We start from the raw sequence: 16119 nt of genomic DNA, 5'->3' as shown, positions 1-16119 counted from the left end.
CTCGATTTACCGGTCGATCTTCGTTCCAACCCTCACCTATGGTCATGAGCTCTGGGTAGTGACCGAAAGAATGAGATCGCGAATACAAGCGGCCGAAATGAGTTTCCTCCGCAGGGTGGCTGGGCTCAGCCTTAGGGATAGGGTGAGGAGCTCAGACATTCGGGAGGGACTCGGAGTAGAGCCGCTGCTCCTCCACATCGAGAGGAGCCAGTTGAGGTGGTTCGGGCATCTGGTAAGGATGCCTTCCGGACGCCTCCCTTGGGAGGTGTTCCGGGCATGTCCAACCGGGAGGAGACCTCGGGGCCGCCCCAGGACACGCTGGAGGGACTACATCACCCGGCTGGCCTGGGAACGCCTCGGGGTTCCCGCGGAAGAGCTGACGGAAGTGGCTGGGGAGAGGACTGTCTGGGCTTCCTTGCTGAGGCTGCTGCCCCCGCGACCCGGACCCGGATAAGCAGAGGACGACGAGTACGAGTACGAGAGAACGGATAATTTGCAAAGAGCCCAAGACTTGTCTGTGTTGCAAAGCAACACAAATACCTTGTTCAACTAACTGGAAAAACACCACAACCTGCACTTTGATAATAACAATAATAAAAAACTTAATTTGTGTAATATGTATTTTCAAACACAGTTAAAGTGCTTTACACGACAAGATAAAATAGTATACACTGTCAAGATAAAGACGGCAACAACATCAATAAAAACAAATAAAAAATAAACACTGAATAACACGGCTAAGACCAGATAAAACATTGTGTGATGAATAAATGATAACATTGATAAAAGCGGGTATAGAAACTAGACAATAAATTAACTGAAAAAAAAAATTACTGACTTTGATGACGTTGCGAAGTAACATAGAATCACAGATACAAATCATGTTTACAGATGAGGAAATGTTTGAAAATTTAATTCTTTACCTTTAGTCAGGTTATGCTACATTGCTCTAATTAACTTACTGACTTACCATCAGCATTAGATGAGCTGACTATACAGCTATTGAATGTTGTTGTAACAATATAACGCATTAGTGGCCAGTCTCATCATCTTCTTCTACTACAACTACTACTGTTGTTGTTAAGTGGCAGTTGGTGTTTAAGGTGCATTACTGCACCCTCTATAGGGTTGGGACTCGTTAGGATTTTAACGATTCCGATTCCTTACCGATTCCTACATCATATTCATTATACTTGCTATACTTAAACAAGTATATAATAAACACAAATGCAATCATACAAATACAAAAACTTGATTCTAACTGTTGCACAGTAAAATTAGATGAAAATACACATTTGTGTGTGGTGTGTATTTCAGATTTAGAGCTTGTATCATCTCCCTGAGAATATATAACAACAAAAAGTGATTCTCTGATTTCTACAGTAACACTATTAAAATTAACCACAACAATGTAATAAAAAATACTTATATACATTCATGCTTGGGCACTGTTATTTATGTGACAACACCTGAACAGAACACAAACACACATTGGCTGTTTGTTTCTACCACTCCCCTCACTGGAAGCGGGCCGCCCGCCTCCGCCTTGATTAAACGCTGAAAATTAAATAAAAGAGGGAGACAGGCGTCTCCTATTTTATCTTATTTTGTTATATTTCTCCCTCTCTCCTCGCTGGAAGCGTCGGACCTGGGAACGGAGTGTGACTCTCTGATGGTGGCGTCAGAGAGGAGGATGCTGTCTAAGCTACAAACTATCTTGGAAAATGTCTCACACCCACTCCACCATGTGCTGGTCAGGCACAAGAGTAGTTTCAGTGGGAGACTCATACCACCAAGATGTACCACTGAGCGCCACAGGAAATCATTCCTGCCTGTGGCCATCAAACTGTACAACTCCTTCCTCTGAGTGGCCCTGAGACTTTTTCACACACTGCAATAATTTAATTTAACTTGTGCAATAACCCCATTCACCCTGACTGTATATATTCTGTTTCTGTAAATAATCTTGTTCAGTTTACAATATATACATATATATATGTATATATATGTATTTACGTTTATATTTGTTAATAATTCCTGTTTATTTAACTATATATTTGTTAATACTATTGTTTAAATTTCTTATATTTTCACGTAATTTTTCCTCTCTTGCAAGGAGTACCTGTAACATAAATAATTTCCCCTTGGGGATCAATAAAGTATTTCTGATTCTGATTCTGATTCTGGCCTCCCGTCGCCCGCTCCCGTCTCAAACACAGACGTCTCCTGTAACTGTGTGACACAAACTCAGTGCTTTATTGATTAGATAATGTCGGGCTCGGTCGGGTTCGGACAGAAATACGCGGCCTGTGCTGCACTCGAATGGGCATATGGGTGGTTTAATTATATGGAGGATTTATCAAACTTTTTTTTAATATCTCTGTCGAGGAAATCTGTATTGGGATAATTATCGTTTATCACACAGCACAAGTTCAGAAGAAATAATAGGAGAACAACTTTTAGACATCAAAAGAGAACTAAAGAGAGCAAACAAGAAGTATGAACAAGGCCAGGCTGGGAAGAATTGATGAAACGGACACTGTGTTTCAAGCGGTTAACGCAATACAAAGCTAATCTGAAGGCCAGGCTAATAGACCAGGAGGGTCGAGCGCGGAGAGATAATTTAAGAATTACGGAATACCAGAAGAAAAAGAGGTCACCAACATGGTTGAGTTTCTGGATAACCTGTTGAAAGCCACACAGCCGACCTTCTCCTTGAAAAGGAGCTCAGCGCAGTGAGCGCTGGTACCGAAGCCCATCAGCTTGTAAGCAAGGCCCGGATCTATAGTGGTCAGATTTGGGAGTTACCAGATGAAAGAAGAGGTGCTTAGGAGAGCATGACAGAAAATAGAGGTGTTCTGCAACAATCTATGCTTCTATGTTGACCATGACTTCCCTCCTGAAATGCTTAAGAAATGTGATAAGTATGCTGAACCCAAGAAAGGGCTGAAAAAAAAAAAAAAAAACATTCAAACATAGTTTCCTGTAAGGCTGCAGGTCTTCTATGATGATGGCGCCTGTCTGTTCCAGGACAGAGGTGATGAGGGATTTGGCTTCCGGAGGTTCTCAATTACTGTTGCGAGGTCCTCTGCTGCTATGGACCAAGAGGAGACTCCTGTCTACCAGGCAGGTGATGGGGAGACAGAGCAGCCAGGGTTAAGATCAGGAATCTGGTCCAGAGAGCAACCCAAGAAAAAACACCGCCCTCTATTTAAGGAAAAACTTGACGAATTTAGAAGGGGATTCCCCTTCGCCAAAAGACTGATGGCATACAGTCATTTTGCAAATTCAGACACGTTTTGATTCTTAAGGTTTATTCATTCAGTGTGAAAGGGTATCAAACCCAGCTAAGCAAATGAAAAGAGATTGAAAACAGATTGTGCTCTTGCAAGAGAGACACCTCAGTCCGTCAGAAGACGAAAAACTAAAGAACATGGAGTTTTGTACTAATGATAGACCTGGATACATTAGTATGGAGCTACATTAGGGTCAGAAGTTTTGTACTTGAAAAAATAAAATTTGAAACTGAAAATTCATGTGTTGATCTTGAATTCTGAAAAATACAACAGTGTATTCAAAATAGAAATAAGTGTATGAAATGTTTTTTCAGGTTAAATATAATTTTGATTCACTTTTGTAATTCTTTTGAATAACAGGGCTCCAGACTAATTTTTTCCACTAGGAGCACCAGTGCTCCTTACTGAAAATTTTAGGAGCACCAGCACAAAATTTAGGAGCACTATCTATATCGACACAACATATTCATAATTTTGTCTATATTAACTGCATTAATGATAATTTAGCAATAAACACAGACAACCCTGCCTCTTAAATAATGTGTGCAGTGGTGCTTTTGCTCCATCATTGCATCTGTCCTTGCATAATTTATGCCTGATGCTGTTGTGCTTAACCAGCGTTTCATGTTTGAAGTGTGTGGTCGTGTCGGCAAATTTAGTTTTCTCCGCAAATTTCGGACCGCACTGAGAGCAGTATATGCAGGACATCACTTTCTTGTCTTTACAGTATCTCAACCATGTAAATTCAGTGAGCCATTCTTATTGGAAATGATAGGGCTTTGGCTTTTTCGGTGCTGCGACATCACCTGCTGACTCGTCCTCTGAACTATCGTCGTCGGAAGTATGGGAAACTGGCACAGGACCGACAGGAGTTTCTGGATTATTTTTTCTTGTGAAAAACGAATCTATAGTTCGTTTCATAGCGTCACTTTATGGTCAAACGACACAGCACTTTCCACTCGACACCGGCTCTGTGACCCCTCTCTGTCTAACCCCGCGCACAGTGCGCACGTACTAAAACTGCTGCACGTTGCTATGGTTACTGGCGCCCCCCCCCGCCCCCTGCCTCGCAGTGCACATCGAGACACACATGACAGGCGCACACACACACACACACAGACTCTCGTTTCTGCTCCTCCATGAAATGCAATAATAAAAAATTAAAAAAAGAAAGAAAAAGGGGGAGAGGGGTGGATATGTAAGTGGCGCTGGTGCTCCTAGTTAAAAAACTATGTCGCACGGCCTCCAAAATGTGACCAATTAGGCACAGTCTGGAGCCCTGAATAAATCATTTACTTTCACTTTTCACTTCCATATATGTTTTAACATTTGAGGTCTTATTTTTTTCAGTTGCATGTTTTATCTTTTCAGATTCAGATCTTATTTTTTACAGTTTCAAATCTTATTTTTTTCAGTTTCAAATCTTTTTTTCAGTTTCAGATCTTTTTTTTTCAGTTTCAAATCTTTTTTTTTTAGTTTCAGACTTTTGACACTGATGTGGCGTGGGAGGCGTGGCATCAACTGAGAGGGGTGTGGAATCATGAATGACAGTGCCTTCAGGGAACGTAGGAACTAAAAAAATTCTGACTCAACACTTATATACACTACTGTGGCGTCCGGTCGGTGCGGACGCCATCATCGCAAGTGAAGTGGACACTACGCTGCGTTAACAGTGCAAGTGGAAATCGGACATATCAGCACTTAAAATGTGGCTGTTGAACTGCAAAATCTGGCATAATTTATCGCTCTTATACCGCAATTGGTGCTCAGTACTGTCTAAAACAGATTTCTAAATGGAAGTTTGTCACTGGCATCAATTTTTACACTGTCAATCACATGAATATGGTGTATATAAGTGTTGAGTCAGAATTTTTTTAGTTCCTACGTTCCCTGAAGGCACTGTCACTCATGATTCCACGCCCCGAACGTCACATCAGTGTCAAAAGTCTGAAACTGAAAAAAAAAAAAAGATTTGAAAGTGAAAAAAAAAGATCTGAACCTGAAAAAAAGATTTGAAAGTGAAAAAATAAGATTTGAAATTGTAAAAAATAAGATCTGAATCTGAAAAGATAAAACATGCAACTGAAAAAAAAGACCTCAAATGTTAAAATATGTATGTAAATGAAAAGTGAAAATAAATTATTTATTCAAAAGAATTACCAAAGTAAATCAAAATTATATTTAACCTGAAAAAACATTTCATACACTTATTTTTATTTTGAATACATTGTTGTATTTTTCAAAATTCAAGATCAACACATGAATTTTCAGTTTCAAATTTTGTTTTTTCAAGTACAAAACTTTTGACCCTAATGTAGCTCCATACGTGAGGGCTCTAGTTTCCCGGCACGGCACAGGGTGACGAACCCCGCGCAGAGCTAGTTTCAAGCAGTGCAACCCGAGCCGCGCTCAGTTTGGTAGTTTGACAGACCGAGGTGCGCTGAGATGGGTGTGGCAGCGCAGCAGGGGGAGGTGTTGACAGATCCAGCTTGGCGCAGTGACAGTTTCGTGCCAAAAGACTTCACCGAAGGTGCGCTAAATGCTCGCCAGCTGAAACCAGGTCTACTGTCAGCACAGACGGAGCGCAGTCGGTGTAAGTGGAAGTTTGGCTGACCGGCAGACAGTGCGCACACGTCGCCAAAACCTCACAGGCAGGTTTCCAGAATGTCAGGCACATTAACAACGCAATAAATACCCACAAAAACCACTATTCAATGCAACTATCTGCAGTCAGCACATAAATGTATCTCTATATCAACTGTCCCGTCACATCTGATGTCAGATCAAAGGGGATTGGCACCGTTTGACACTTTTGGCATGTTTTGGAATGGAAACCCAACCTGATTTGATTAACACAGCTGCAAACTAATGAGTTTACTTCCCTCTCAGCCAACCACAAATAGCCACAGCATCAGATAGGGAGTATATATTTAGCATCTGTCATCTTAGAAAAGTCAAAAGAAAAGAAACAGAGTGACACTGCGAGAGAGAAAGAGAGAGTGCCCGCACGAGAGAAACGCAATATTGATTTACAATTGTGGTGACCTCCTCCCAGGCTACCTTTGCATCATCAGCCCATGGAGGTCTGCTCACAGTTCCGTATATTCAGACACTGCGAGCTTGGACCTCCCGGACCAAAACATCAGTTTCCTCCTGGGAGAAGTTTGGCCATCTGATGCTGCTGCTCTCTTCTGCCATGGCGAATTGAATAAACTCTCATTATGCCTTTGCGCGGCGCATTTAAGGGCGAGGAGAGGGGCTCATTTGATTGGAGTGATGTGAATCGGCTGTGTAAAACCCACTCCATGCCTTCTCTCCTCCCTCTTTCCGACTTGCGGACGTAGGAGGGACGGAGGTGGGAAAGAGGAGTAGCTGCACCAGCGGGCATGGTGTGCCAAACTTGCAAAATTCGCCTGGCCACACCCAGTTGGTGAAGCGCAGGTGCGCTGTGCCTCCGCCTCGCCCGGTCTGCGAAACTAGAGGCCTAGATCTTTGGAGAGACTTTTAGCCATCAGGCCGTCATTATACTTTTTGCTCACACCCTCGTGATACATATTTAATAATAGATTATTACTTTGTGTTGAAGAGAGATAGATAGAATAAAATCCAGAGCTGAATTAAAAAAGTCAGTCCTTCAAGTCATCTGTCTCAAATCAAAGTCAAGTCCCAAGTCATGAATACCAAGTCAAAGTTAAGACGAGTCTTACATCAATGTTATTCAAGAAAGTCTTAAGTCCTCAAATTTGTGACTGGAGTCACACTCGAGTTAAGTCATATGACTTGAGTTCCCCCACCTCTGTTAAGGACAATTTGGGAGAACATTTCGGAAGATAAATACAAGTACAACAATTTAAGATTTAGATTTAGGCATTGTTTGAGGCAGCTGCCACTGACCTGCCACTGTTTGTGGGGTTCAAAAGCAACAAGGAACATAATGCATTTACACTGAGATTGGGTTTCACATGTCAGGAACAGCAATGCGATTTTATTTGTGATATAAATGTTTCTCTAAATGAACTTGTATGCCATACTTTATTATTATTTTCCTCTTTTGTTGCCCAAATAGTAGCGATGGCAGATAGCTTCCACTTCTGGTGGAAAAGCCCGGGTCAGGTTAGGGCTTGGGCTGTGGGAAATGTTTTATTTATTTTCTTCTTCTTTTTTTTTTTTTTTAATTGATTAGAGTAACTAATCACAGGTTTAGTGGCAGAGGTAAAGGAGGAAAAGGACTGGGTGCGCCAAACGTCATCGCCACCCCAATATGTCAGTTGTCATGCATCCGCCTGTCAGCAGGTGCCTGGCTGTTCACACAAGAAGTGCAGTTCTCTGCGCTGCTTAGCAATAGATTCTGTTCCTCTGCTCTGTTCTAATCACATGAAGAGCTCTGTGTCTGTCTGCTTATGTGTCTGTGTGTGTGTTCATGTGTGTCCGCTTGTCGGTTTCGTCACGTCTGACAAATAAATGGAAACAAGGGGGGCATATTTTATCATTTGTCATAATCAGATAATTTATATCATGTCTAATATAGCCTTTATATTCTTTACTGTATAGATAATCAGTGTGTTTTCCCGACAGATTCACCCGCGGCTAGCGGAAAAAATAGATAAGACGTCAAAACTATTTCTGCAGATCGGAGAGCCAGCCACGGAGCTCTGGGCTGGGGCTCACAAATCCCAAGCTTGAGGACCGCCTGGTGAACCACCAAACCCCCTATCCACCGTTTGACTTGCCATGGTGGAGTGAAGCATATCTTCAGTCTGTTCTACCATGGTGTGTTGAGAGTCCTCCTGGAGAATATGATGTGTGATGCCGTCACCTAAGTATACAGGCTTTTTAATATGCTATTCATTCATTCATTCATTCATCTTCTAACCGCCTCATCCTCTTGAGGGTCACGGGGGGGCTGGAGCCTATCCCAGCTGACATTGGGCGAGAGGCAGGGTACACCCTGGACAGGTCGCCAGACTATTGCACCAATTAACCTAGTCCCCAATCTGCATGTCTTTGGACTGTGGGAGGAAGCCGGAGTGCCCGGAGAGAACCCACGCTGACACGGGGAGAACATGCAAACTCCGCACAGAAGGGCTCCCACGCCCGGGATCGAACCGGCAACCCTCTGGCTGTGAGGCGAGAGTGCTAACCATCACACCACCGTGCCGCCCTATGCTGTTCATCTATTCATTTATTTATTTATTTATTTATTTTGTGATTTGGCAAATTTCCCTGCTGCGGACATTTTGGCCGTTAATATTTTCATCTGCCGGACCACAGGTAATACAGATCAAAAGCCGGCATATACCAGCTACTGTAAAATCTGAATCAGTCAGTCAATATCTAATATCTATAATATATATTGGATCCAGAGTTTTACAGGATACAGAGTGCATCCCGAAAAGGCATACACCACATCCACAGCAGTCACGGTCTTCCTCTTAGTGTGCTACATATAATTAGTTGACAGCGTGATGGATCACATTCTCCAGGACGACCTCCTAACACACCTCAGGTCTCCTGGTAGGACAGACAGGAGACATGCTTCACTCCATCACAGTGAGCAAGGCGGTGGATATGTATCCACATGGAGACATGCTTCACTCCATCACAGTGTGTAACGTGTATTCCAAAACATGTGGTTTGGCATACACGTTACTTAAGTTTAAAAAGTTATAACACTTACAAAATCACACTCTTCCTGACGTGCGAAACCCAATCTCAGTTTAAATGTATTATGGACCTTGTCACTCTTTATACTACACCACCTGACTTCCTAAAGTTTTTCCTTGATGATTCTCTTTAGCCTTTAAGGTCATACCGTACCCTACTAACAGTGGCAGGTCAGTGGCAGCTGCCCCAAACACCGGCAGCTGTCACTAATATGGCCACTATGACAAGTCTCACTGCCAGCTGCTGCTGCCACTATTTGGGCTTTCTCCTACTGAAAAGATCTTGAGCTGCAGAATAAAAGAGAAGAAAAACTAAATTTGTTAACAAAAAAAAAGAACATTAGGAATGAAATATATGTTATATTCACATGAAACTGAAAAAAATGTTATTTACAAAGCAGACATACTACAAGTCAGGCTCAAAATCCAGGCCATAAAGCTACAAAAACAAAGAGTGGATAACGCTAAGGGACCCAGAATCCAAGGCTATACAGTAAAAACAAGATGAAATACAGACATTGTTTAAAAAAGTATTATAAGTCTGTGTATAAACAACCACACTTAAGAGGATGAGCAACAAATTTACAAGTTCCTTAACTCTCTCAAACAACCTGTTCTATCAGTAAAAAAAACCCTAATATTAACAACTGTGGTAACTGAGAAAGAGCTAAACAGTGCCATCACCAGGCTTAAATCAAATAAATCACCTGGCCCAGAGGCTTTCCAGCCAAGGGGTATAAGGCTTTTTAAGTAAATGCCAGGCCTTCTTGGGGCGTGCAATACAACTAATGGATGCTAAAATGTCCCCATCATGGAGTAAGGCAGTAATCTGGAGTATCCTTCAAGAAGGAAAAGACAAATTAGAATGTGAATCTTATAGGTGAACATCTGTGTTGAATGATGACTATAAATTATACACTGCCATTCTTACCAAAAGATTGGAAAAGATAGTTCCCAAGCATTTACATAAAGACCAGGCTGGCTTTGTCCCACAACGACAACCTCACGACAACATCAGGCAATCATTACATTATTATACCACATTCTGCAAACTTGGAGCCTCCTTGATCAGTCTTGACGCTGAAAAGGCTTTTGATTCAGTGAGGTGGCCTTTTGTATATAAAGTCCTTGAGAGATCTGGCATACACCAAAACTTTCTAAAGGGCATACGCACACTATTTAGTAAGCTATCATCCTGGATAAAAATAAACAGATACCTTTCAGACATGATCATATTAAAAAACAATTGCCCAGTATCAGTGTTGCTTTTTGCGCTCTATATAGAGCCTCTGGCATAGAAAGCATCAAAGGTATCTCCATAAATGAAGAAGACCACAAGGTGGTACTGTACACTGATGATTATGAACCCTCTAATTCATTTTCTGAATTAATGAACCCTCTAGAAACACTTAGTAGATATGCAGGATATATACTCACTAGCCACTTTCACTTGGATTTTCACACACAACCATTTCTAGGGTTTACATCAGAGGATGGTCCGAAAAAGAGAAAATATCCTGTGAGCGGCAGTTGCCTTGTTGGTGGTATGGTAATGGTAATGGTAAATAGAACTGCACCTGTATAGCACCTTTCCAGTCATCTGACTACTCAAAGCACTTTTTACACTACCAGTTACTTTACCCCAGTTCACACACACACATTCATACACTGGTGGCCAAAGCTACCAAACAAAGTATGGAGCTAGAACAGTCTCAAAATGAATAAATGCACACATAAATTAATAAAAGCACAAAAAAAGGATTCACAAATGTATTTGGGAACTTATGTATACTTATGTATATACTTATGTGTGTATATATATATATATATATATATATATATATATATATATATATATATATATATATAAAATCCACATATAAAAAGTAAGATTTATAAACATATTTGTGATGGACACACAAATATTTCTTATTTTAAATATGTGCAATTGAAATTCACAAATGTACGCATGTAAAAGTATTTGCAATTTTCAACAAATACATATTTGGAGGTTGTTACATTTATATATGAACTGTCAAACCTGCATTTACAAAGTGCTTTTAATTTGTAAACTTCCCTGCATTTCTAAGAGGGATCGTTTTCAGCCAATCAGATGTCTCACTCCTTTACAGCCAATCACATGAATGCCTCCCCACAAGGGGTGTTATATGACCTAATTAAAGTGTGCTCAGGTGGGAGTAAGGTGAAGCTGCAGTACCGGAGGCTGCAGTTTCAGGACCGCAGTTTTAGGACCATTTAATTTTCCAAGCCGAGGCTTAGTAACAGAGTAATGTATTGTGTTATAATTTCAAAAATGAGAGAAATTAATTAGTAATAGTAATTAGATTAGAGTTACAAGCCCAGGTTTCGTTACCATTGCCGGTCCTCTCCGCTCCTCTCACCCACACTTAAACACCCGTTCTGGCACTCATGTGATTGGCTGTAAAGGAGTGAGACATCTGACATCAAATACATTAAAAATATGTTCATAAATCATATTTTTTATATGTTTATTTTCTTTTAGTTATATATGGAATGAAACATATTTTTGTGTGCATTGAAAATGTGTTTGGGTTTTGAGTCATAAATATATATAAATCCCCAAATACATTTGTGAATTCTTTATTGTGCATTTATTAATTTCTGTGTGCATTTATTCATTTTGAGACTGTTCTAACTCCATATACAAGGTGCCACATGTCACTTTGGGTCAGCTGCAGGGTCTTCAGCTGGTGCCACCTTTCACTGATGTTTCGCCCCCTAGCCAGTACATCTCCGGGTGGGGGCCAATGGCTGTCTAGGGACGTCTCCCTGCCACTCCCTGCAGCTGACCCTACTGGGGTGTCTGGCCCCATACACTGTCCCTCCTCCATAGCCACAGCCAGTAGCTAGCTCTCTCAGCCTCCTCTGCCAGCTCCTTGATGGCCCTCTGCAGACTAGTGCCTGTTGTCCCAGCAGCCTGGAGAAGCTGGTTAACCGACCTGCCCACTGAGCCCCTGCACCCAACTTCCACTAGGTGGATGGATGCTTTCCAGCCTGCCTCTCTGCATTCTGCAGCCAGCTCAGAGCCACTTTAAGTGCATGTGTTGCTGGTATTCCCTCCTCCCAGGAGACAGTCAGCTCGATGATAAGTACCTGCTTGGCAGCTATGGACCACATCACAATATCTCCTCAGGGTCGTCTGCACGATCTTGTCAGGGAAGACCAGCTGCTTGCCAAGACCCATGCGCATCTCCCAGTCCTCCAGCAGTGATTTTAACCCTATGGGCAAGAACAACGCATAGTGGATCCAAATTCACACCTGTTCTTCTCTATTGATTTTCTCTGCGACCGTGCGTCATAGCGAGAAGCCACGCATATCACGTGAAACAGCGAAATTGTAGCTTTCCGACAAGACCAAGCACTTGTCGGAAGTCCAATGTTTTCATAGCGAAAAAAATGATAAAATTACACTAAAATTATGTATAACACAGCTTTCATACAGCTCTGCACACACATTACTCGTGGATGGGTTACTCGCGAATGTAGGCTCGCACAGAAATGCCACGCATATCACATGAAAGCGCAGGAGCAGAGCTTTCCAATGATACCACACACATCATTGTGCTGTCATCCTATCGTGCTATAAATCCAGACTAATTGTCTACAAAATAAAAACCTGAATTTCTTCACAATTCATGATACAGATCTTGTTATCAGTCACTTCATGTAGTGAGGAATATCGTATCTTACCACGTCTTAGGCTTGCGCGTGCTTGTTTCTCCCTGTCTATCCACATTTGTAGTCCGGCTTTCGAGATGCAAATATCTCCATATCTCCATCCATCAAATCTGGTTAGCCCAGATTGTCCTGAAAAAAAAAAAAAGATATAGCATGTGTATGTAGCCTTTATAATGACTGTGATATGAGTGATATGTTGTTTTTGCTGCACAGGGGACACTTTTCTTCACCCCCAAACCACTGCGACAGGTTTTGTGGGCAGGGAAGGGTATTATACACTGCCCTCACCACGAAGCTGAGCCATGCCTGTTTGGATTGTGTCCTCCCACTGAGTCCACACCCCCTGTTTGCCCTGGGACATGGCCTTGATGAGGTAGCACTCCTGCTCCACCCGTGGTACTTCCTCCATGATCATGGTCTTCCTCTCCTTCCTAGAGGCTTTGGACCAGAACTTGACTGGTTCTCCCCAGCCAAACCCAGCCCGGCCTTCCTGCACTCTCCCCATGACCTCCATGTGCTTCAGCCTGCTGATAGCTTGGTCCACCTCTACCTGGGCCCTCCACTTGTGGCCTGTTCGGACACCCACTGCTTTTTGCCAAAGAGACCTGTGTCTGAGAAGCAGCGAAGGAGGCCTAACCACTTCCTGATGTAGGTGTTGGTGATGCCATGTAGCCTGCTGGCCCAAGTCAATGGAATTTCCCACACCTTCAGAGGCCTCATCACATGCTGGAACAGTGTGAATTGGTAAAACCACAGCTTCAGTTTCCGGGGAGTTGGCTGCTGTCAATCCTTGTCAGGCTGTGGGTCAGCTGCTTCTGCACAGCCCTTCCCATCTGTTTGTTGGAGAGGTCAGAAGTGTACTCCCTGCCCAGACTTTGGATTGGCTGCTCTGTCAGAAGTGGGGTCTTCTCTCCTCCTGCCGTGAACACTGTCCTACCGCACCTCACCCCTTCATTGATCGAGAGACTCCAGGACTTTGCAGGCTTGATCTTCATTCTTGCCCACCCTGTGAGCTCATCTAGGTGGACTGAGAAGAAAACCTTCCCTTCCACATTCAGTAAGGCAATGCTCCTGAATTGGTTGATGGTGTTGGAATTCTGCTCCTTGGGAATGACTATTCCTACTGCCTGTTGCCATTCAGCTGGGATGGATTCCTTTTCCAGGCGACCTTCATGAGCTTCCACAAAATCTTGGCCACTTGCGGGCAGTTCTTATAGAATTTGTAAGGTAGCCTGTTTGGCCCAGGTGCTGAGGCTGACCTTGCCCTTGGAGGACCTCTAGGACCTTCCACGGGGAGGTGTCAAAGAGGATACTCAGTGATGATGATCCTGCTGTGGAATGTGTCCTGGCGAGCCAAGTGGTGTATCTTTGGCTGCATCTTTGTACTGGTTTTTCACGTACTGCTCTAGGTCTTGCTTGGAGTTGACCAGCTTCCCACTTTGCATTTTCTCCAGCAGCTGACGGGCTTACCTAAAAGGATCCTTGAAGAAATCTCTCCTCTCCTTCTCCCTTCTCTTCCTCCGCCTCCTAATCTGGTCTGCCCGGCATTGCTTTGCCACCTTCTGTTTGAGCTCATCCCACAGAAGTTGGAGGCCTGTTTTTTTTTCTGGGACTGCGTTCCAACTTTTCAAGGCTGGCGTCTGTTGTATAGGAGCTCTTCGAAGTGCTTCTCCCTCCGTCCTTTCTGTGTCAAGGCTGTGGCTTGCTTGTCTGGGCATTCTCCAAACCTCTCTCTGTGCCACTCCTCTTGGTTTCCTGCCTTTGGCCAACAGGCCACACTGTTGGGTCCTGCTGCACTGTGTTTTTCTACCTGGCTGTGGGTCCCTTCAATCTGACCTGCCGTAGCAGTGCGCCGTTCAGGCTGCCTTCCACACCTCTTCCTTGATGGATGTGCATTCCTCTGAGCGAAGTCACTTTTTGCCATCTGCAGCTGCACTTCCGGAGGTCCATTTACCAGTACCATTCTTGAAGAAAACCTGTGTTAACCTTAGATGGCCTATAGATAAAAACACACAGTGGATGAAAAATTTAATTTACCCTCAGGGGGCTTAATAAAGTATATATATAAAAAAATAAAATAAATAATTTACATGATAGCCAAAAATTACGTCATAAACACTACCTGACTGAATCCCTGTCCCTTTCCAGCATCAACTCAGACAATCATAACAGCAATGCTGAAAAGAAAGAGTGGTGGATCAGAGACAGACTGAAACATATGCCATTTGCCCAATGATATGTACCCAATAAATGCTGTTTTCATTTGGTTGCATTCTGTAATGTCATGTTTATTTTTTGTTAGCCTATATCTAAGGTACAATTTTGTTTATATTTTGCTTCCAGAAGATGCACTGTGAAAAAGGACCAGTCTGATTTGGATTTGTACAAAACCAGCGCTCTGCTTATTTAAATATATCAAATATAATATCGAAAAAGATGGCCGCAGCGTGAGTGAACACGTCTCAATTGCCAGTCTGATTACTGCAACTTTGGTAGCTTTACAGGTTCTCCTTCAGCCTGATCCACAAATTTTTTTATCTGATCTGCCTCTATACTTGTATAGTGAGCAAGTAAGTCAGTTTAAGCAACTAAAATATCGGTGTATCTGACTGCTTTTGGCGTCCTTGCCACAATGGATGACCACCATATCGCACTTCAAACTCTGTGAGACAGCATTCAACAAACTAAGACTGACATTCTCAAAGCACTTTGATTAACATTCAGATCTCTCTTTCTATTTTGGGAGAGCAAGTTCATCTATTAGAGCAGCACATGGGGGGAATGAGGACAACATACATGAGCTTTCTGCTGAAGTCCAACGCCTGGAAAAAGACAACTCCTCACTGATGGACAAGGTTGATGACCTGGAAGACCGAAGCCGACAGTCTAATCTCCGCTTCCTTGGGATGCATGAGTCCGCTGAGGATACGGATATCATCGGCTTCATGTCTCAGCTAATTCCACAGCTTCTGGGACATAACAACTTCACCGCTCCTCTGATCATTGAGAGGGCCCATCGCTCTCTGACTGTCCGACAAGTGGCAGAGCCAATCCTAGGCCTATCATGATCAAACTTCTGTATCTCCAAGATAAGGTGAAAATACTTCGCCTTGCAAGGGAGAAAAAGAAGCTGGAATAGAACAGGTCTCGCATCCACATTTACCCGGACTACAGTTCCGATCTGACGAGGAAGCACCGGAGCTTTGATCCTGTGAAATGCAAACTTCATGATCTTTTTGAAGTACTCTCTCCTCTATCCCTGCACGCTGTGTTGATGGCAAACAGCAATATTTCAACTGCCATAAAGACGCTGAAGCAGCCTTCATGTCCCCCACATCTTCTCCGGGATTATGATTACCTGCAGAGGTAAGGCGATGATACTGCGGCTAAACTTAACACAAAATTAGCCTTCAACCGTCAGTTCATCAAACTGGCTCTTT

General features: G+C 42.9%; 1 protein-coding gene across 3 annotated transcripts in view; it reads left to right on the top strand.

Moving 5' to 3' along the window:
* The window catches only part of efhd1 (EF-hand domain family, member D1), a 64260-nt gene that overhangs the window by 24932 nt on the left and 23209 nt on the right, over nucleotides 1-16119 (top strand). The window contains exon 3 of one of the 3 annotated variants that reach the window (XM_049576833.1): nucleotides 3031-3318. The exons of the other annotated variants lie outside the window; for them this stretch is intronic. Within the exon in view, the coding sequence (XP_049432790.1) occupies nucleotides 3031-3303 (273 nt within the window). The 3' untranslated portion in view covers nucleotides 3304-3318. Of the gene's footprint in view, nucleotides 1-3030; nucleotides 3319-16119 lie in introns of those variants that run through there. 3 annotated transcript variants of the gene reach the window in all.

This window comes from Epinephelus fuscoguttatus, linkage group LG5 (assembly GCF_011397635.1).
Source record: "Epinephelus fuscoguttatus linkage group LG5, E.fuscoguttatus.final_Chr_v1".
NCBI lineage: Eukaryota > Metazoa > Chordata > Actinopteri > Perciformes > Serranidae > Epinephelus > Epinephelus fuscoguttatus.
Note: the sequence above shows the minus strand (reverse complement) of the source record. Positions and strands in the feature narration are given on the sequence as shown.